The 23,274-nt window shown below is 35.7% G+C and overlaps 2 protein-coding genes across 3 annotated transcripts in view; both read right to left on the reverse strand.

Annotated features, from left to right (window-relative positions):
• The window catches only part of LOC125259674 (hemicentin-1-like), a 92,445-nt gene that overhangs the window by 18,774 nt on the left and 50,397 nt on the right, over window positions 1–23,274 (reverse strand). Inside the window, exons 10-12 of the mRNA XM_048177518.1 lie at window positions 3,329–3,385; window positions 3,163–3,216; window positions 2,835–2,903 (exon numbers count right to left, since the gene is read on the reverse strand). Of these exons, the coding sequence (XP_048033475.1) occupies window positions 2,835–2,903; window positions 3,163–3,216; window positions 3,329–3,385 (180 nt within the window). The remainder of the gene's footprint in view (window positions 1–2,834; window positions 2,904–3,162; window positions 3,217–3,328; window positions 3,386–23,274) is intronic.
• LOC125259675 (low affinity immunoglobulin gamma Fc region receptor III-A-like) lies at window positions 4,975–22,368 on the reverse strand. Of its 2 annotated transcripts, XM_048177519.1 has the most exons (9): window positions 21,328–22,368; window positions 20,970–21,011; window positions 18,060–18,323; window positions 12,801–13,094; window positions 12,225–12,480; window positions 5,964–6,254; window positions 5,556–5,667; window positions 5,413–5,466; window positions 4,975–5,062 (listed from the first exon to the last, which is right to left on the reverse strand). In XM_048177519.1, exons 4-8 carry the CDS (start codon window positions 12,801–12,803, stop codon window positions 5,436–5,438), a joined length of 693 nt encoding a protein of 230 aa, XP_048033476.1. In that variant the 5' UTR covers window positions 12,804–13,094; window positions 18,060–18,323; window positions 20,970–21,011; window positions 21,328–22,368; the 3' UTR covers window positions 4,975–5,062; window positions 5,413–5,435. The 2 variants fall into 2 exon arrangements, 1 of the variants encoding a protein (XP_048033476.1); XR_007182871.1 differs by lacking the exons at window positions 4,975–5,062; window positions 5,413–5,466; window positions 5,556–5,667; window positions 5,964–6,254 and adding an exon at window positions 10,539–11,871.

The raw sequence follows: 23,274 nt of genomic DNA on the forward strand, positions 1-23,274 counted from the left end.
AACAACAAAACATGTTTCATCAGTCTTTTTATGACAACTTTGAATTAAATTATGTAGAGGAAATTAACAATTAAAAAATAAAAAATTTGTAACAAACACAAATTTTTAACAGCCATCTTTTACAGTTCCTCCTGAACCAAAACAATGATCTTATGCTACCATCATAACCGTAATTACGAGATGGCAACCCATGACGTTCTACCCAGAGCTGTTCCTCAGACTCTGTTCCTTTATTTTTTTCCATGTCAACATTATCAATGAAGAAATTAATCTGAAGCAGTCAGGTGGTACAAGCAGAGTTCTGTGAGTTGTTTATGTTCATTATTATTGTAATGTTATCCCGCTATAAATTTTACGTTCCTAGAACATTCTCAGAACGTCCCCACTGGTGTTAAGGACGTTGTCTAGTAACGTTCCCAGTACGTTCACAGACGGTCATGATGTGGAGTTCTTTTAAGGTTTGGGGGACGTTATTTGGTGGACCTTCAGGGAACATTCAAGACATTATCTGAACGTTTAGGGAACCATACTTTATTTAAAAATATTCTCAGAATGTCCCTGCTGCCCTTGTCAAAAAAAATTTAATTGAAAATTAGAGCTAAATTGACTAACAAAAGTGGCTGTTCAAACAAAAACTATTTGTTCTTAAATGTCTTACAAAAAACAAACAAAAAATCCAGGTAATTCCTGGATTACTATTATGAAACCTTTTTTTAAAATGCAAATCTCTTGCAGTAAGCTATTAGCTGACAACAGCACATGCATGAACTAATGTAACTGCTGTATCACTGCATCAGCAACTACACAGTTACAGTTAAATAAAGCAACAAGCAGCAGACCATCAGTGTTTCTGGATCATCACTGACTGAAGCACAGGCTCTACTCTCCAGCACAATGGTACCCTCACAAAACCCAGACAACAGAAACAGAACATTAAACACTAACAGATCTCTCTAGATCTCTGCATCTTCACTTATTACAAACCACTCTCACTTGTTTCTTTCATACAAATCTTCCTAATGAGGTGTTGATGTTTTATCAAAATTTATAGATGTCACCATTACGGAGGTAAGCGCTTGCTTTAGTTGGGCTCCTGACCCTTGATGTTTTGACTTTATTTTTTCTCCAATTGTTTTAACTGTGTGTTTCTAAAGCTTTGTTACAAAAAAAAAAAAAAAAAAAAAAAAATCTGATCAAATGGATTTTGTTGATCATTGTTGATGATAATATCATTATACAGTGGCCTTATTCACTGATCTCAGAATATTGTATTTTCTCTCATGTTATTATAGTCCTGTGATAATGCATGTTTTTATCATTGTGCAGAAATTATTCAGACAGGATCATGTAGATTCACACAGACATCAAGATTCTGCATATGATCCTCAACAATGGTGACAACATTTTCAGATAAACAGATTAACTCTGAGCATCACAAAATAAGCTACTAAAGTCACAAAAAAGATTTTTGTTTATTGTCACCTTTGTTGAGGATCATACACTGATTCATGATGTCTGTGTTAGTCTAAAAGACACTGCTCAAAACTCTGTCTGTATAATGATGATTAAAAAAAAAAAAAAGAGACTATTAATTAATGCAAAACTAACATATAATACACTCATAGTTTAGACTAGTTGATGATCAGTGAATCACCGGCACTAGACAACCCAATTCATCTGATCAGAATTTCTCTTGCATTTTTTGCTATAACAAGTGTGTTTTGAAAACACAGTTAAAGCAGCCAGAGAAAATTTTAATGTTAAAATGTCAAGAATCAAGAGCCCATCTAAAGCAAACGCTCACCTCCATAACGGTGACTTCAAACTTTATTATTTTCTATAAAACACCCCATAGAAGGCAACATTCTCATGATCTTGCACTACTTTGCCTAAATGTTCTCTAAAAGTGACAAAATTTCTGACATTTACAGAACATTTGGGACATAAAACGTTCTCTTTATCCTGGTAATGAAAGTGCTGCAGTTCAAGGTTCCTTATATGATTTTAGGGGAACATTCCAATTTGGTTATTTTATGGTCACATAAGAACGTCACAAAGAGGATATTTGGGACATTAACTGAACGTTGTCACGCGGTCATTTGATAACGTTTCCGATATGAGTTTAGGGTTACATTCTATTTTGGTTATTTTATGGTCACGCAAGAATGTTACAAAGAGGACATTTGGGAAGTTATCAGAATGTCCTGTAGTAATAGTCCCCTAAACATTCCCAGAACGTCCTGAATGTTCCCACATCGTGACCGTCCTTAATACCAGTGGACATTCTGAGAATGTTCTGGGAACATAAAATTTCTAGCGGGGTAACCTGTCACCTAGTAACGTTCCCAGAACGTTCAGAGACGGTCACGATGTGGAGTTCTTTTAAGGTTTGGGGAACATTATTTGGTGGACCTTCAGGGAACATTCAGGATGTTCTGGGAATGTTTAGGGGACTATTACTACAGGACGTACTGTTAACTTCCCAAATGTCCTATTTGTAAAATTCTTGCATGACCATAAAATAACCAAAATAGAAAGTCCCCCTAAACTCATTTCGGGAACGTTATTAAATGACCATGAATACAGGACCATGTGCCACTCCGAAATTGCCTACCCTACCTTTAAGTTAATGTAATGATTGACATTATTATGTCAACAGAACTTGTTATATACAACTTGTTGTATAATATAGAATCACATCAATAAATTAGAATTTGTAACTTTTTAAGGTCCCCTGACTTACTTTTTAGAGTGTACTGAAAATGAAATAATTGATTTATGTTACAAATATTATTATATGATAGACATTTGTAGACGTTTGTTAGATCTTTTACCTTTAATTACACCATCTTCATGAAGAGCTGAAACATGGTCAGTGACCAGTTCTTCTTTTTCCTCACATTCTGGATGACAGAGAGTTTGGCAATTTCTTTTAGTTTAAAAATCCAAAATCATAATTCTGGTTTGTAATACAAGAAAATTCATGCAAAATGCCAGAAAACTTTATTTGTTGAGTCACTAATAGTTTTTTTAATATATATATATATAATGACAAAGTATAAGAATTGCGATATAAAATAGTACCATTTGTTAAAATAAATGAGTACATTAATGTGTTTTTAATTGAAATGTCAGCCAAACACAGTAAAAGGCACATTATACCTTCCATCTCTATGGGACTGTTGTCCATGTACTCCTCCAGGGGTGAAGCAGTTTCTGCAGAGTAATTAAAGACTCATTTAAATATAAATGTGGATTACACACACACACACACACACACACACACACACACACACACACACACACACCCCAATCACAGAAAACTTACGGTTCTTGGAATCTGCCATTGAGAAAAACAAGTCCTCTTGTACTGTTTCTTTTTTCTCTAAAGATAATGATAATAAACAAACATTTGTAAGAAGTAATTAAATGTAAAATATTACTATATATTTAAAAACACAAAAAGTAACTTTTACTGTTTTTACTGTATTGTTGATCAAATAAATGCAGTCTTGGTGAGCATGAAAGACTTCTTTTAAAAACTTTTAAAAATCTTACCAAACCCAAACTGAATGGCATTATATGACAACAAATGTCAATGGCTTATGTTTTTAAAAGCAATTTTATATTTTTAGGCAGCACCAATTTACACTAAGTGTACTATAGGGTAAACAGTGTTTACAGTGTAAATAATAGGAGACACTGTTTACACCAACTGTAAATATCAACAAATGGAATCCGGTTTACATCCATTGATGGATACTATTCAAAGAAAGTATAAAGTGTAAAACAGCATTTGAAGAAAGTCTGAGCAATGGGTGACACAAGGCTGATTGTTGGTGTTTGGTGTAAATGGACACTGCTTGTATTTTAATAAAGAGAACACTATCATCAATCAAGACGCTTAATTTCAGTGTATGAATTGTTATCTGTTTGTACCTGGTTTACGGGTGAATCTTAGAACGAGGCATCCAATGATCAGGATTATAATACAGCAGACGAGACATCCTGAGATGGCCAGCAGAATTTTTCTTTTTAATACTGTAATAATGAGGGAAATTATAAAGTTAATCAAGTTAAATGAATATCCCCATTACAAGTGAGGCTCCTGCACTTCTCTCCTCACACCACCGGAGGGAGCCCTCACCCGAATATTGACTATTGCTCATTCGGACTTCAATTCTCAGAGGGCCTTATTCCTGGGACTAATAGCACACACCTGCACCTCATTGCACTCACTCACTTCATAAGTAGCACACACACACACACACACACACACACACACACACACACTTTGTGAAGTCTTGATTTGCCCTGGTGATCATTTCTGAGCGTTATTGTGGATTGCTTTTCTTGTGTTTGACTGGACTGTTCTTCGCGTTTGATTCTCTGCTGCCTGCCCCGACCATTACCTGTTTCTGGACTGTGTATGTTTGCTGCCTGCCCTAACCTCTGCCTGTCTTTGAACTCTGATTGTTTGCCGCCTGCCCTGATCTCAGCCTGTCCCTGTTTACGCCTCTGCCTTATCCCTGCTCTGTTGTGTTTGCTTTTAATAAAAGCTGGAAATGGATCCTCACTCTGTCGACCCATCATTACAATTCCCTACAGAAATTTATATAGAAATTGTATAAAAGTTTTTTTTTTTTTTTTTTTTTGTTTTTGTCTGTCATGGTAACAGGATGCTTATCACAATGTTAAAATGTTTATCTTGAAAAACCTGATAACTTGACATTGTTCCAATCCAGAAATCATTCATATCTAAATCATTCACATCTATACACTGTATGTTACTCACTAATATTATTGGCCGTGAAGCCCTCACTCAGAGCAGAGTACAGTGGTCTCTCTGTTCTTATTCCCTTGCACTTGAATTCACTTTTAATATTTTCTTCAGTTGCTGTCACTTTGAACATATGTGACGATCCATTGAGCTTCTGTCCGTTCTCGAACCAGGCGTAGCTCCACTGTCTGCCGTCTGAGATGTTACACCTGAGGGTCAGGATATTTCCAGACATGATGTCGCTCAATTCAGTCTCCAGACTCAGAACTGCAGGTGGACGCGCTTACAACAAAACAAAAGGTTATTTTATAAATAATTTGTTATAAAATTTATTTCATACTGAACCTTCTAATTAATCCTAATCAATAGGCATCAGTGCTTTTACTTTTACTAGTTTTTAACTATTTAAAGTGCACTTCCTTGTTAAAATTAGTTTATAGTTTGTGTTCCACAGAAGAAAGAAAGTCTTAAGGGAATGAGGTGAGTAAATGCAGATAGAATCTCCATGTTTTTGGGTGAACTATCACTAACTAACTCATATTTTCATTTAATTAAATGTTTTGCCATGGTCATATTCTATAAAATAAATTGCAACAAGAAGTAGTTTATGTGGGCACAAGAGACTAACTCACCTTGAACTCGCACTTGTAGAGTCTCACTGTCCACTGAGAAGTCTCCTCTCTTTGCTTTGCAGTGATAGAAACCAGTGTCAGAGAGAGATGCAGAACTGATAGTAAAGTTTGGATTTGTGATCAAGGTTCCTGAGTCTTTATACCAGTCATACTTCCATCCATCACCAGACATATTACAACCAAGCTGGACTTTCTCCTCAGTGTAAAAGAACTCAAACCACCGCTGTTTTCTGATGTCTGGTTTTGGTGTGTCAACTAGGAGCAACAGAGGTAAAATTAGAAATAATGGACCACCTTCAAACAATAACGCACAATAATTTTCTCACTGAAAAAAATCTTATGAACATAGTCCGGAAGCTGTAAATGCTGACAGTAATCTTTTTTTTTTTATTTTTTTTTTTATACAAAGGTCAGTGCAACAATAAAGCAGCTAAACATGTTCTATGGAAAGCAAAATCCTCATTGACCTCTTTAAGACACCTGGCTGTCACTATCTGAATAGTTTTTGTTCATTTCTGTCTTCAAAATCTTTCAGAAGTAATTTCACTTGCCATAAATATCAAGTTGCAAAGCTTCTGCTTGTCTTGTAGTCACTGGCGTTCTCTTCAGATGTTTTCCTCTGCAGGTATACTGTCCTGAATGACTTGCTTTTGCTGAGCTGATTGAGAGTGTGTTTCCAGAAAAGGAAATGTCCTCGTCAACTGAAAGCCGGGCTCCATTTTCAAACCATTCATAGCCCCATTCATTTGGACCACCGTCGATTGAACACTTCAGAGTCACTTTTTCAGTTGGGTAAAATGTTTTCCATTCAGACTCTATTAACAGTTTTGGTTCAGGTGGTTCTGCACAGAAAAACAAAAACAAAAAACAAACAAACAAATGAATGAATGAATGAATGAATGAATAAAACAGTAATGAACAAAACTGGAAAAGTAAATAAAAAGTATACTTTTAGCCAGAATCCCAGTTTTTGTTTATGAAATCATTTAGTCTAAAATACTTATCATGTTGTTTCATTTAGACATTTGGTGGATGCTTTCAAAGCCACATACACTGTGTTCAATGTATGGGTCTGCATTTCATCAGTTCATGCATTTCCTGGGAATCTTTACTGAGGCAATATAAACCCAATGAATGCACAATGGGAAGATATTCCACAATAGAAATGACAATAAAGAGGTAAATTATGGACTCACCTTGAACTCGCACTCGTAGAGTCTCACTGTCCACTGAGAAGTCTCCTCTCTTTGCTTTGCAGTGATAGACACCAGTGTCAGAGAGAGATGCTGAGCTGATAGTGAAGGTTGGATCTGTGATCAAGGTTTCTGAGTCTTTATACCAGTCATACTTCCATCCATCACCAGGCATATTACAACCAAGCTGGACTTTCTCCCCAGTGTAGAAGAACTCAAACCACCGATGTTTTGTGATGTCTGGTTTTGGTGTGTTATCTAAGAATCACAGGGGTATAATTAGTAATAATGCACTCTCTTCAAACAGTAACTGCCTTGAGTTGCATATGCTTGTTATTCTTTATAATCCAAAACTAAATTAACTGAATGCTAATACTGTCTAGCCACTGTCAAAAAAGAGTAGACAGGAAACTGCAATATGCTGACATTGAACTATTGTACACTGATACAGGTCAATGTCAATGAAAAACATTCTTAAAATATAAACAACTTCTTTACTGAACTCTTTTGGGTGCCTGACAATTACATTCATATATATTAATGGTCCGTGTACCTTCAGATAATTTGTTTTCTCGTTTTTGTCTTCTAAACGGAAAAACGAAGAAAGCATTCATCACATATTCAACCCTCCTCATGACCATAAATAAACAAATCTCAAGTCGTTTTTTTCATAATTTCATATTAAACCAAAATGGATAAACAGCTTCAAATATTCGTTCTCTACAGGGGCGGGAATAAAACGCCCCTTTCTGCTGATTGGTCAACCAAAGATCAAGCCGCGCCATCAGTTCTTAGCTCCAGAACTCAGCTCCGCGCATTTCGCAACAGAATAGTAGCCTATATCTATCCGATACATTTGTACGGATTATTACAGAGTTTATTGCAACTACATTTAATCTCGTTCTCATCAAACAGCCAGACTAATAAATGGCTCGACACAACCCGTGCCAGCAGAGTCTAGACAAAGCTTTCTTCTGTATACACATACATTTGCATGCCGTGAAATACTAATTTATCATATTATACAATAATTTACATGGCATCTGCTCTCACAACTTGCCAAACTATTTGGCACACTTATTAGCCTACTTATTCAGCTGACCAACTCTCAAAGTATGTGTGCCGGAGACTGCGCGCCGCACTGGATAGCGCAGAGAGAATGCATAAGCTATTGTACTGAAGCGCAGAGCAGAATCGATTCAAGGGTCAAGTAATCTTCATTTATATAGCGCTTTTTACAATACATATTGTTTCAAAGCAGCTTCACAGTGATAATAGGAAAATTAATATACAGAGTTTGTTTTGGCTTTACAGCAGCTCTAAGATAAAGTTTATCGAGCTAAAGTTTTTGATTGAATCACTTTCATTGTAAAACCATTAGTTATTAACTTAGGGGACGCTTAAATGACACCTTTTTAACTGAAAACAGAACAGAAACAGAAACTTTGAGCTCTTGCCTTTCGTTTACGTGTTTAAGGGTAGACTATGAAATAACACTTTGAACAATAAAGCCAGAGATGAATATATATTTTTTTATATTTATTGCCATCTATTACCGTCATATATTAATTAGTCAAACAAGGCTACATTTTTAAAATAGCTATATCTTATTAAATATAGGCCTATGCCATCTTTAAATTTAAAATCTTAAATTTAGTCAATACAATTAGAGTTTGACACTATTTTGTTTCAACCAAAGGCATCTTGCGCTGCAGAGCATAGCAGCATCTGAAGTTGCTTTAGATGTATTTACACAATTTAATGCTGCTCAGAGAGGTCCGTAAATACATTCACACAGCAGAGCAAATGCATAATGCAATGACATTAATGTTATGTTTTATACAAAATGCTTTGAATACAGAAATATGAAATAAACTACAAGATGAAACGAATATGAAATATTGCCAGTAGGTGGCAGCAAGTCACTGTGTTAATGAATGAGTCATTTTATTCAATCGATTCGCTCGAAACGCTGATTCATTCAGTAATAAAAAGGCTGGCTGTGTCCGAAAACCTAGGTAGCTGTCTTGCTGCCTCATTGTCTTATAAGAGAATGACTTGTACGGCAGCGTTTGTACATGAAGGCCTCACGAAACTAATTTCGGACAGGCTTCTGAGGCAGCGTAACAGTTTAATGGTCTACATCAATATAGCGCGAACTTTGGTGAGAACTAAACAAATAATTAATTACTACAGTAGTAATTTCTCGATAGAAAGGATATCAAAATTGAAATATGTTGGTCAAAATTGTACATTTATACACAAACTGAGCAGCAAACGCAACTTTCAGACACCATCTTTATTTTTCTAGCTCAACTGTCACAGAATGGAAAGCACAGGATTGTGGGATATCAAAGGCAGCTAAGGATACATCCATGCTTCCTTAAAAAAATCGATCTGAGGAAGGTATCTCATGAGACAGGAAGTGAAGCTAACATTGGATTCGGACGTGCCTTGATGCCTTACTACCTTGAAATGTATCCTCAGAAGGCAGCATTTTCCAGTTTTCGGACGCAGCCACTGTATGGCTGGTGAATCACTCAACCGATTTGTTCAAAGACTCGGATTCATTCACGAATTAAATACTAGGCTACTTTGTACGCCTTATGTTGCGAGTCGCACAATGATCTGTGACTTTGCTTTAGAAATTTAGCTGGCAGAAAAACTAAAACATTGTTTTGAGGGACATACTCAGGGTTAATGAAATAAACTCGGTGTATTGCTCAAAACAACAGTCAGGACTGCTGATCTGCACTTCACTACAATGTAACCACATATTCTTTCTGCAATGTTCAGCGAGTCGTGCATTATTGGTACACAGATTTCAAGAGTTGATCAGCTAAATAAAACAGGCGGTGTGCCAAATAGGCTAGGGGTAGTTTTGACAGCAGATGCAATGTAAATTAACTAATATTTAATATAATAAACTAATTCCACCGCACGCAAATGTATGCGTAGACAGAAGAAAGCTATGGGCTGTAGGGTTTGTGTCGAGGCATTCATTAATCTGGTTGTTTGATGAGAAACAGACCTAGGAAACGTCCGAGTTAAGAATCCATACAACTGTAACTGATGAACAATTCTGTTGCGTGGAACTTAGAAAGAACTGCTGACAGCAGCTTGATCTTCACTGTAAATAGGCTACATTCTCTCCGCGCTGTCCAGTGCGTCACCCAGCTCCAGCAGAGATTTTTAGAGTTGGTCAGCTAAATAAAACAGCAGTGTGCCAAATACATAGGCTAGGAGTAGTTGTGAGAGCAGATGCCACGTAAATTAATATTTAATATGATAAATTAGTATTTCACGGCACGCAAATTTACACAGAAGAAAGCTCTTTCTAGGCTCTGCTGGCATGAGTTGTGTCGAGCCATTTATTAGTCTGGCTGTTTGATGAGAACGAGATTAAATGTAGTTGCAATAAACTCTGTAATAATCCGTACAAATGTATCGGATAGATATAGGCTACTATTCTGTTGCACAATGCGCGGAGTAGTGATGTGTCGTTTTTGAACGATTCGTTCATTTTGAACGAATCTTTAATGTGACTCGGGAAGAACGAGTCATCTCGGAGTGTGATTCGTTCAGTCGCGCATGCGCAATATTCTATAGGTTCTGTACTGCTAGTAGTAGTTCATCTGTTTAAGTCAATGCAGTCTGAGCCGGAAAGAGAATTGATTAGTTCATCTCATGAGTCTTTCAGGTTTTTGAGTCGTTCCTTAATCACGTGACAGACTCATACGCTAAACCAATGTGATTTAATTTATGTCATTATGTCCTTTTTGAGCAATCTTCTTATACATATATTAGACCAATATGTCAAGTCTGCCTAGGAAAAGCAATTATTACCAGCAAACTCAAAATTGGAGTAAAAATGAACAAACTAGGCTATAAATACTTTGTATTGTAGGCTTGGATTATTATATTATTATATAGCCTAGTGTTTATTTACAGATAGACAGTCAAAGAGACAAATTAATCAATATTTTATTTATAACAGGGTTTTATTTATTTATAAAATAATAACATCCCACAGATCCTCAAGAAACAGTAACAAAATCATAGTGACAGAAATGCCAGAAATAGCGTATGGGTCTGTCACGTGATTAAGGAATGACTCAAAAACCCGAAAGACTCATGAGATGAACTAATAAATTCTCTGTCCTGCTCATACTGCGTTGGTTTAGCGTATGGGTCTGTCACATGATTAAGGAACGACTCAAACTCGACCCGAAAGATGAACTAATCAATTCTCTTTCTGGCTCAGACAGCATTGGTTTAGCATATGGGGCTGCCTGTCACGTGATCAAGGAATGACTTAAACCCGAAGACTTGTCAGACAAGAGGTGAGGTGAGCTTATCATAAACTGAAGACCCAGGTAAAGAATGAATTAATCTTTTCTGTATCTTATAGCATTATAGTTTTATATTGTTTGTAGTGTGATCAACGTTTTCGTAAGTAGTAGATGCGTTGGGGAAGTAACATGTAACATTTTAATTACATTTTGCTAAAATGAACGAAATGACTCGAAAAAAGATTTGTTCATTTTGCTGAACGAGACTCAAAAGTCCAAGTCGGTAAAATGATCCGAACTTCCCATCACTAGCGTGGAGCTGAGTTCTGGAGCTAAGAACTGATGGCGTGGCTTGATCTTTGGTTGACCAATCAGCAGAAAGGGGCGTTTTATTCCCGTCCCTATAGAGATCGAATATTCAAGCTGTTTATCCATTTTGGTTTTATCATTTTTTCATTTGGCGGATTAGAACAAACTGTGATTAAAACAAAAATAAAAAATATGAAAAAATGACTCGAGATTTGTTTATTTATGCTCATGAGGAGGGTCGAATATGTAATAAATGAATGCTTTCTTCATTTTTCCATTTTTTTAAACAAAAACAAAAAAACAAATTATCCAAAGGTACACGGACCATTAATCAGAGAATATCATAAGTAATTACATACAGTATTTAGTTACCATAAATATGTAGTTTTAAAGCATCTGTTTGTCTTGTAGTCACTGGTGTTCTCGTCAGATGTTTTCCTCTGCAGGCTATACTGTCCTGAATGAATCGCTTTTGCTGAGCTGATTGAGAGAGTGTCTCTAGAAAAGGAAATGTAATTTCCAACTGAAATTGGAGCGCTATTATCTAAACCATTCATAGCCCCATTCATTTGGACCACCATTAATTGAACACTTCAGAGTCACTTTTTCAGTTAGGTAAAATGTTTTCCATTCGGACTCTATTGACAGTTTTGGTTCAGGTGGTTCTGCAGAGAAAAACAAACAAACAAATGAATGAATGAAAAAAAACCCGCAATAAACAAAAGTGGAAAAGTGAATAAAATGTATACTTTTAGCCAGAATCCCAGTTTCTTGTTTATGAAACCATTTAGTCTAAAATACTTATTTAACTCTCTTGATTTCATTTTCATCTCTGTTGTTTCATTTACACATTTGGCAAACTCTTCCAAAGCCACTTATATTGTGTTCAATGTCTGCATTTCTGCAATTCATGCATTTCCTGGGAACTTTACTGAGGCATTGTAAACTCAATGAATGCACAATGGGAAGGAATATTCCACAATAGAAATGACAATAAAGAGGTAAATTATGGACTCACCTTGAACTTGCACTCGTAGAGTCTCACTGTCCACTGAGAAGTCTCCTCTCTTTGCTTTGCATTGATAGACACCAGCGTCAGAGAGAGATGCTGAGCTGATAGTGAAGGTTGGATCTGTGATCAAGGTTCTCTGAGTCTTTATACCAGTCATACCTCCATCCATCACCAGGCATATTACAACGAAGCTGGACTTTCTCCCCAGTGTAGAAGAACTCAAACCACTGATGCTTTGTGATGTCTGGTTTTGGTGTGTTAACTAAGAATCACAGGGGTAGAATTAATAAGTAATGCACTCTCTTCAAACAGTAACTGCCTTGAGTTGCTTATGGTTGCTATTCTTCATAATCTGAGACTAAATTGACACATGCTGCTAATAGTGTCTGGTTTCTGTAACCTGTTGTCAAGAGTAGGCAGGAAACTGCTGACATGAACCATTGTACATTGATAGAGGCCAATGCAAATGAAAAATATCTTAAAATATAAACAACTTCTTCACTGAACTTTTTTGGAGTGTCAATCATTCTTTCTTTCACATATATCAATAATAGAACATCATATTTTCATAAGTAGTTTTACCATAAATATGTAGTTGCAAAGCTTCTGCTTGTCCTGTAGTTACTGGTGTTCTTGTCAGATGTTTTCCTCTGCAGGTATACTGTCCTGAATAACTCAGTTTTGCTGAGCTGATTGAGAGTGTGTTTCCAGAAAAGGAAATGTCCTTGTCATTCTGAAATCTGAGCACCGTTTCTAAACCATTCATAGCCCCATTCATTTGGAACCTCCATCAATTGAACACCTTCAGAGTCACTTTTTCAGTTGAGTAAAATGTTTTCCATTCAGACTCTATTGACAGTTTTGGTTGAGGCGGCTCTGCAAAGATAAACACCATAATAATGTAAGAGAACCTGTCATTTATTTATAAAATAATAAGGTTTATATTCCAGCATTTATTATAATTATGATTTCAATGAAAGCCCTTTGGAAAGTTTGCTTATTAGTAATTCCCAATGACATTTTGTTCTTGCTGAAGATCACTTATTACTTTTTTTTTTTCAGACATTTAGCATAGTTATAGTTTTAGAGTTTATTTTTGGTCAGAGTGTTTAGAGTTGATCTGTTTATATTTTTTGTTTATTGTCACCATTGATGAGATTCATACGCTGATTCTTGATGTCTGTGTGTGTCTAGTTGCTGCTGTAGACCTTTTTTTTGTAAATGATGAATTTAAAATTCTTTATTACTGATTGCTCAGCACTGCTTGATCTTTCTGATGTACCTTCACAGTGGTAGTAATGTAAAATTAAGGTGCATTAATATTTTTGATAACAGTTCATGATGATTATGTCTTAATCAAAACATAACCAACAACACCTGACCACATCTTTTTCTTGGATTTTTTTTTTTCTTTTTCTTTTTTGACATAACAAATGTATCCTAAAGAGCACACAGTTACAGCAACAAAACAATAAATCATCAACATCTAAACCTCTGTTAATTCTCAATAAGTAGACATATGTAGACATATGACAGAAATAGTCAATCTGTTTCTTAAGGGAAGCTGGTAGTGCTGTATGGCACTCAGACAGATACGTTCTATGCACTGTAAAAAATGGCTGTAAATTTACAGCCAATTTCCAACAGTAAAATACCGTAATTTCAATAAACAGTTAAATCCTGTAAATTTACAGCTAATGGTCGGTAAATTAATTACTTGCAGTAAATTTACAGCACTTAACAGTAAAAAGGTTTGTTCCTGAGAAAAACGGTCTAATACTGTAAAAAACAGCACATGGGGCGGAGCATCTTCAACGAGCCTCATTCAAACTCCTGCAGAAAGCGCTGCGGTCAACCGATGAAATCTGTTCGTCTATGTCTGCTAAAGGAGGAAACTGTTCAAGGTAAGATTATTTCTTTGTTGTTCTTTTATTATGTTGCACTCAACTTGTAAAATTGCCTTTTTCATGGCTCTTGAGATATTTTTGGCTGTTGGCGCAAATAGCGTGTTACTGAAAGACAGACCATAGACTGTAAAAGAGACAGATAGACAGTTATCAACATTGAGGCATTTCAGTAGTTAGTGTTCTCCAAACACCGATTTTAACGTTAGGTTTTGGAATAACTGACGACGGGCCGCTGAATTATTAGAAAAACAATGCATGGGGCTATCCGAGATTGTAATGTGTAATATTATTGCGCCGCTGCACTCATGGGACGGCTCAAAGTTCCTTGATCATTAACGTTACACAGAAATGAGAGTATAGTTCCTAGCCATATCGGTCTAGAATATCACAACTTTTCATTTTCCGTCGGTCTTAGTACACAATGTAACTATACACATCACAACATGTAAATAGGAAAATGTTGGCGTTATTTTGTCTCTTTTTGAGCAGTAGGCTAGATGGAGCCGTTTACCTCCAGTCTTTGTGCTAAGCTAGGCTAGCGGTGGGTGCGTCAGACAGAGTTATGGCACGCACTGAGATGAGAATGGTGTGTATGGTGTGTATGGACTTATCTAACTCTGGGGGATACGGTGAATAAGCTAAAGTCCGAAAAAGTCGGTGTGTTCCTTTAACAAATTAAATTTTATTGTAAAGTGTTACCAAAATTTTGATCATACCATATAAAATCATTGTTCACTAAAAATATTTCTCTCTTATTTTAAAGACGTTTTGTTGGAATAAATCCGGAAAAGGGGACCAAGGCTGCACAGGGAAAAGTTACATCCAAAAAAACTGGGAAAACAGTGCAAAAGAAAACCATAACTGTCAACACCAAAGTGTCAAACCTCTTAAAGAGACTTATGGACTTTGAGTGGGACTTCATTTAAAAAGTGTAGTTGACACACCCCACACCCATGCAGGTTGGTTTCTGAAAAATGTGCTGGCCTGGTGAGTTATACTTTGTTTATACCAAGTTATTTAGGTATTAAAAATGCTGATGCTTTGTTAAAGCCTGTTCGAGTGTTTATTTATTTATTTTTAATAATTGGTTTGTTTCAGTGCAATTGTTTTTTTGGAGTAATGTTTGGTGAAGCCTGATTCGATTTGTATTTTATATACAGGTAGATTGTCTATATATTGTTTGTTTTTGTTTGTATGTTTGCTTTTTCATTAGCCATTTTTGTATTTTGATATGTTGGTGGGTGTTTATTTTTTATATGCACTGAATATTACTTGAATACTTTTACATTTTTATCGGAATAAAAAAAAAATACTAACTTGGCTTTATTCCTTTTTGTTACCCATAGACAAATATAAAATGCTGAGTTATTATAGCATTTAAAATTTGAATGATTTGGTTGTGACTAGTATGTCATTTAACAGCTATCAATGTAAAAGAATTTCCCTGTAAAAAAACAGTAATCTACTGGCAGCTGTGGTTGCCAGCATGATACTGTAAAAATACAGAGCACTACCGTTTTTGAAATTAACAGCCAAATACCGTTTTTTTTTCAGCTACAGTAGACTACTGTAATTTAAATTACAGTTATCTACTGTAGCTGAAAAAACGGTATTTGGCTGTTAATTTCAAAAACAGTAGTGCTCTGTATTTTTACAGTATCATGCTGGCAACCACAGCTGCCAGTAGATTACTGTTTTTTTACAGGGACATTTTTTACAGTCTGCAATGGAGTTGATAGAAAAAAAAATAGATACATTTCTAGTTTTAACTATTATTTGTTCTTCAGATATTCGTCTTTGAAAAAAAAAAAGTATGCAGCTGTATGCAAAGTAACTCACATTTGGTTTTTGATAACTGAAAATGTGAACAATTTACCAATTTACTCATGGAGCCACATTAAGATCTCCATATCTCTGGGATTGTACCATCGAAAGCCTTTAAAATTAAAAGGAAAGTTTAAAAGCCAGAATCTAAAATGATATTAAGATATATATAATACTTCTTGAGGTACAGGCATGTACGGAGCCCCTAAAGGGACCTTTGCAAAAATAAAAAATGAAGGAGTTTCGCGTGCTCACGAGATACTTTCAGGTGCTCACAAGAAACTTTCGCATACGCACAAGATACTTTCGCGTGCGCACGAGAAACTTATGTCGTGCGCACGCATTACAATTTCCGGTTTGTGTATACTATAACCTATTTCATTTGTGCGTCACTGCCTATGAAGAATGCCAGAGTATGGATGCACATAAACTAATAAAGATCATGAAAATTAAAGAGAAAATGAGAGTGGATGCACATGAACTAATACAGCTGTATTTGCTCAAAATCTGTCTTTCTTAGACCAGATCGTCTAGGATGAATCCAGCTAATTATTCGTTTTAATTAAACACGTGCCTTTCTTATATCTGAAGTGCTTTATGTCAATGGCTCTGCTCGCAATAAGCGCTGTTAGAATTGAATGGAGAAAATAAGCATGTCTCTGCCACCTGTAAGGATGCGTTAAATCCGACAAAGTGGTTTAATAAAGGGCCGTTTGATCTTGTGAAATATGAAATTTTAGTATGCCTACATTTTACAGTTCCAGTACTTTTACATGGGAAAATATAAATATGGCCTACACGCAATACATTTCTCGTGCGCACGCAAAAGTATCTCGTGCGCACGCAATACATTTCTCGTGCGCACGCAAAAGTATCTCGTGCGCACGCAATACATTTCTCGTGAGCACGCGAAAGTTTCTCGTGAGCACGCGAAAGTTTCTCGTGAGCACGCAAAAGTTTCTCGTGAGCACGCGAAAGTATCTCGTAAGCACGCGAAACTCTGTCATTTTTTTATTTTTGCAAAGGTCCCTTTAGGGGCTCCGTAGGCTCCAAATCTCAAGTGAAAATTGTCATTTTGACCCCCCTCTACAAAATAGTGGATTACTCAGTATATATACATCTGTGACATTTAATATTTTTGCTTTCATCACTATTTATGTTTGTCTTTCAACAGAAAAAATATTAACAAAATCAAAAATTTGAGACGGGGACCTCTGGTTGAGTTGACATGGAATGATCACCAAAAGGTTAGCTTACTTTTTGAAGTGGTGAATGAAGTTTGAGGCTGTGATGGTCACGTCTGATATTCCTTTGCCAGTTATTGTGCATATAGCAAGTCTTCTTTTTTGAATATCGTCAATTTTTGAAGTACTTATATCCAAAAAGAAACATGTTAGCAGACTTTCTTATACCCTCTGTATTTAGCGGTATTAGCACTGTATTTTCTGTGCTTGTGCAGCGTTATGCAATCGCACTCTGATAACTAGTGTTGGTGGTTTCGTAGCTTACATTTTGTTCATGTTGCAATGATTTATATAAAAATAATTGAATTACTTTAGTTGTTATAAAGTCATTCTCGAGTCATACAGTTCAAGTCAAGTCTCGAGTCATTTGACCTCAATTCGGATTCAGATGACTGTGGGTAATTACAATTAAAGTTCAAGCTTACCTTGAACTTTAATTGTAATAGAGTTTCTCATTGTAGTTTCTACTCTCCCTTGAATAAATCCCTGGCATTTATAATCTCCTGAATTGTTTTTTTTGGATATCTAATTGAGATTTAGATTATTGTAGCTTCACCATTTTTTAAAACCATCTGTAGGTCCAGTTCTCTGAGCTTCACTGAATTTCACACTTCAGACAGACATTTTCAGTCTTGTATAGACATCCGTATTTTGATGCTCCCCAGCAGACGTTCTACTGAGTATAAGTAACTTTACAACTACATGTCAACTTATTTTATACTAAGCCTAACCATACCTAACAGTCTACTACAGTCTACTATTAGTCTAATGGGAGTTAGTTTACATGTAGTTGCAAAGTTACTTATAGTTAGTAGAATGTTATTGAAATAAAGTGTAACTAAAATATTATTACTATATCCACTCACCTTGCAGAGTTAAAGTGTACCTATCACTTTTTTCAGACTCAGAAGTTCTGCTTTTTGCCTTGCATTCATAATTTCCACCATCTGTCACAGTGATGCTGGAATGATGGTCAGTTTTGAAATTAGCGGCGTCCTTGTACCAGTCGTATTGGAACTCAGATGCTCCTCCAGGAACCTCACAGTGCAGAGTGACCTCCTCTGTTCTGTACAGCACCTTGTGAGTTGGATTGCCAGTTATCTTGGGCTTGGGAATCGGAATCGGAGGGTCTAGGGGATGAATAATCCTTATGTTAGAGTGGCTAAATACTTTTTAATGCAGTGGTGTAACTTTAAAAAAAAAAAAAGTTAAATAAAATAGTCATTAAAAGTCCAGGTTGCACTTTATTTTACAGTAAATGTACTTACAGTGTACTACTTACCTAAGAAAATACTGGGTAATATAAGGTAACTACAGGGGTTAAGGTTGGGTTCAGGATTAGTACCTAGTTATTACCCAGTTATTTATTACTGTAATAAGTACACAGTATGTGGGTCAATGACATATAAGGATTTTCTAGGCCAATTTTAAAATACAAAAAATAATCATATATATTGCAGTTGTTCAAACATTAAGAATGTTGTGTACACATAAATTCATTTTAAAATTTTAAATTAAATGATTTTAGTGCTTTTTTAATCTAGATGAATTGGCCATAGCCTTAAATGTCACGAGGTGCGACCGTGATTTATCTTAAAATTGATTCATTTCCTTAACATGCTTAACATTTTTTTAGAAGTTCTCAGTAAAGTGTTTATAAACAAAGTATTTGCAGTTCTTTTGAGATTCTGTAAAGAATGATCTTATATTTTTGTTCTATTTTTGTTATAGATTTAAACCAGATTTTAATAAAATTTCACAGAATTTTAATGAACAAATTTATAAACAAATTTTTATATTAAAAGAATCAAGGGCGTAGATTTGGTTTCAACTTTGGGGGGGTTGAACGTTGGTATGGTTGTATTGTATTGGGGGCGTTGTAACTGATGGCTTTGAATATTGGGGGGGTTACCTCCCCCCACAAACTACGCCCTTGAAATCACATCGCAAACATAAGTGCACCATTTCATTTAAGTTGACTTTCATTCATCAAGGACACATTAGGCCTAAATTGATCAAAAGTCACAATAAAGCCATTTATAATTTTACAAAAGATTGTATTTCAAATAAACGCTGTTCTTTTGAACTTTCTATTCATCAAAGAATCCTAAAAAATAAAATATATCACAGTTTTCACAAAAATATGAACATTGATAATAATCAGAAATGTTTCTTGAGCAGCATATCATCATATTAGAATAATTTCTGAGGAATCATGTGACACTGAAGACTGGACACTTAAGTAATGATGCTGAAAATTCAACTTTGATGACAGGAATAAATTTGAGCTTACTATCTAGACTTATGTACCAGAGAAACAAGCGCGCCGCCATCTTTAGAATAGTGTCTTTGAACTTCCGTTTTTGCGGTAGCCCTGTATATTTCTATGGTATCGCTGTTGAAGAATAATTAGCTAATGAAGTGGATTTACTTGTTTTAGAGTTAATGAAAGTTATCATGAGCATTGTCATGTTTAAAGCAAATGTCTTAACAAATGTCAGTAGACCGGGAAGATTTTAAAATGAGCAGTTCATTCATATACGTAAGATCGCTGTGGAAATACAAACCGGAAGTCAAAAGAAAACGAGCGCAGCGCTGAAAAGAGGCGGGGCTACATAAGGCCTTCACATAGAAAACAGATATTTTAAACTCTAATAACATTTCACTCTTCTCCTAGTAAGGTGTAACTCCATTCTTGCTGCAGGGTCAGAATAAACACGCTGTCTATAGCCAGCGGTTTTTACTTTGCTTGGCAGTAGCATCTGGTAAAATAGACTGAAATAGTTATAAATAAACAATAAATGATAATGAATTGTCTGAAATATTTTTATAAAATGTCCCAAAATTGCATAAAATATTATTCCAAATTATACTAAAATAAAGTACTTTATGTATATAAACCATCAATTGAATATAAAAGCACAAAAACTGCCAAACTAGGACATATATCTATCATGGAAAACACTCTGCAGTGGTGGCACCACATGATTGACATATTGAAATTGACACATTCAGTCAATTTATAGGCACAGAATTGGCCACCTAAACAAAACAAGCTAGCTTCCTACAAAAGGTCACTATGAAATTTGTAATAAAGTATATTTTTGCAGAAATAACTTAATATTATTTATTTTATTTTATTTTTTTTTTTAGGTCATACCACATACCAGCCATTAAATTTTTTTCCCCAATTTAAGACAGAGTTACAAACTTGCTCACTGCTTCCATGGGTCCTTCACAAATTGGTATATGATGAAACGTCCTGTCTTTGAATGGGTTTCAACATGAAAGTCCCAAAGTGGTAGTTTTTTGATGGTCGCACCACATGATATTTCATAAAATGGACATCATCGGACAAAGTTTGTTTGTATATTGTGATGGAAATATAAATAAAAAAGGCTTTGCAATTTTGTACAGGATCACAAAGCATGTTGGAAATCATGCATAAATGAATTTGAATAAATTTAGAGTAATTTCAAAGACATTTCCAAAACAGAAGTTATGGCCAGATGGTCACATCACATGATATTTTGACACTTTAAATAACAGAAAATTACAAATAACTAATGTTTTTTGAAAAGTTAAAGTGACTACACGGAAGAGGTACTACATATATATATGGTATCTTTTTATGCATTTAAACCAAATTTTAACTGAAAAAATGTAATCAAACAGAAAATTTTGGCGTCACGTCATTGTCCATGTACATGGGGAACAGGACTAAACCAGCAACCACCTATAGTCTTTTATATATACTGTATATAAAAGAATCTTACCTTCAGTGCTCTCTTGAGATGTTACTTGTACACAGACTGCCACTATAATGTAAAATAGATTCAGGGAAAAGCTGGGATACAGTATAGTGATTTACTAGTATTATTCACTCTCAGAAAAGAAAAAAAAAAAAGGTACAAAAGCTGTCACTGGGGTGGTACCATTTTAAAAGTTTCTATATGTATCATTTACACTTTAACATACACTTTTGGTACCAACATGTACCTCTGAGGTACAAATATGCACTCTTTAGGTACAAAGGTGTACCTTTTGAAAGGGTACTGCCCCAGTGACAATTTTTGTACTTTTTTTCTGATAATGTTGGTTTCAATATAATTCATATTAATAAAGGCACCCTACCTGTCAAAAGGATGATTTTAAACATTTCCATTTGCAACTACAGTCAAAGTAGAGCCTCAGTGAACACTTGCGTGAGACTCTGCAACAGCAATAGCTTTCTGTTGAAACCAATTTTAATCAAAACCTGACAGGAAATCATGACGTCTTGTCTACTCCTATTTCACCTACAAAGTCGAATAAATGTTTGGGTCGAATGATATTTTGAATCACCTATTTCCATTTTTAAGTGTAATAAAATGATGTTCAGTGAACCTTGCAAGTATGTGCTTATCCCACCGATGTTACTTTGTGTGTGTGAGAGGCAGAGAGTGAGCCTGCAGTATACTCTACAACAAAAATGAGTTGTAGATACATGATTGTGTAAAAAAAAAAAAAAAAAACACATGAATCATGAAAAAGTTAATTTTTCATGTAGGTGTTTCTAATCTTCTAGAATGCACCTGGTGCCAATCTAATATTATATTATTAAATTATTAACACCAATTCTGAAGTTCCATTATTGTTCTTGTTTCTGTTTTAAGCATTGTAGGGTTAAATGCACTATTGTTCTAAATAAATAAATAAATAAATATTGATGAATGCAGTGTAACTTTTTTCCTCTATAGCCCTGCTGGATTATGACATGCATTCAAAACGGTATCACACAAAAGTCATAAACAAATATCACACCAACATTTCTAGCTGTGGAATAGGCTACTAGTTTGAACCTGAGGAACCTAAAGAGTACTTTTCTAAAATGTGCCGGCCCGGTTCCAGAATCAAATCACTGATGATACCCCTTTTCCACCAAAGAGAGTGCTTCTGAAATTACCGAGGGTGCTCTAGTAAAGTGCAGATGTATAAGCAACGGCTCCACCATAGCAGTACAGTGAGACATTTAAGATTATTTTGCAAGTCATCAGTTTTACCAATAAATGGAATAGAATTCCAAAAATATTTTGCTCTAATATTTCTATTGATCTATTTAGGTGCGTTCACGCGGCCTCGTAATTCCTGTAGTTACGAGATTCTTGCTTGTAAAAAGCGTTCACGTCCTCGTAGAGCTCGTAATTACAGCTTGTAAGCTGGGAGTTTTCTGAAAGCTCCCAGATGTACCACGTGGCTGCTGTACCACCTGACTGCTGTAGATTCATTTAGGCGTTGATAGTGGTGCCATGGAAACGCTTAATTCCCAGTTCAAGGACCAAAAGGACGTGAACAGCTCCGAATATAACGTCACGTGTTGTTATCTCAAGATTCCGGTAAATACTATGTGACGTGAACGCAGCATTAGTCTGCCTTTACATTGCTTTAATGTGTTATCTTACTTTAACATGTCATATTTCTGTCCTGTGCAGAGCGAATCCAGCATTTATATGTAGATGTCACTACCGAAACTTTGCAGCATGCAATTGGCCGTCGGTCCTCTTAACAGCATGAAAAACAATTCTTATCTCAATGGATTGCATCGCTGTAGCCTCGAAAGGGAGCCAAGACTGCTCCCTAAACTCTGTCGCTTTATCAGTAATTATGTCAGTAGTTCTGTAATAATCAACAATGCACAATAAATATCTTACTTACATCGTGTCTACACCATAGACTGTAAAAAAATATGGACGTAGCGTCCGTGACGTCACCCATAGAGTTCTGAACAGCAGTTTTGAAGAGATACCCCTCGCTGCAGACTGTAGCGCGGTGACGTCACGTATTTTGACGTCACGTATGTTACGTATTGCATGTCTTTAAAACGCATGCGCCATAACATGTTGACAGCGCATGCGTGTCATATGAGTTACGCGGTATTGTCACGTGTTTTGACGTCGCGTGTGACATTCCACGTCCTTAAAACGCATGCGAAAACTTGGCTTGTTGAAAACGACAAAGAAATAATAAAAGAAAGAGCTTTATTGGCAAGTGTGCTTGCACACACAAGGAATTTTACTTGGTGCTGAAGCTTCCAGTTCACAA

Source organism: Megalobrama amblycephala, linkage group LG24 (genome assembly GCF_018812025.1).
Source record: "Megalobrama amblycephala isolate DHTTF-2021 linkage group LG24, ASM1881202v1, whole genome shotgun sequence".
NCBI lineage: Eukaryota > Metazoa > Chordata > Actinopteri > Cypriniformes > Xenocyprididae > Megalobrama > Megalobrama amblycephala.

Coding starts and splice junctions, on each gene's coding strand:
- LOC125259675 (XM_048177519.1), bottom strand. Junction 6,255..12,224: donor TCTACGAGTGCAAGTTCAAG/GTGAGTCCATAA, acceptor TTTTCTGTGCAG/AACCACCTGAACCAAAACTG. Junction 5,467..5,555: donor GATGGATGGAAGTATGACTG/GTATAAAGACTC, acceptor ATCACTGCAAAG/CAAAGAGAGGAGACTTCTCA.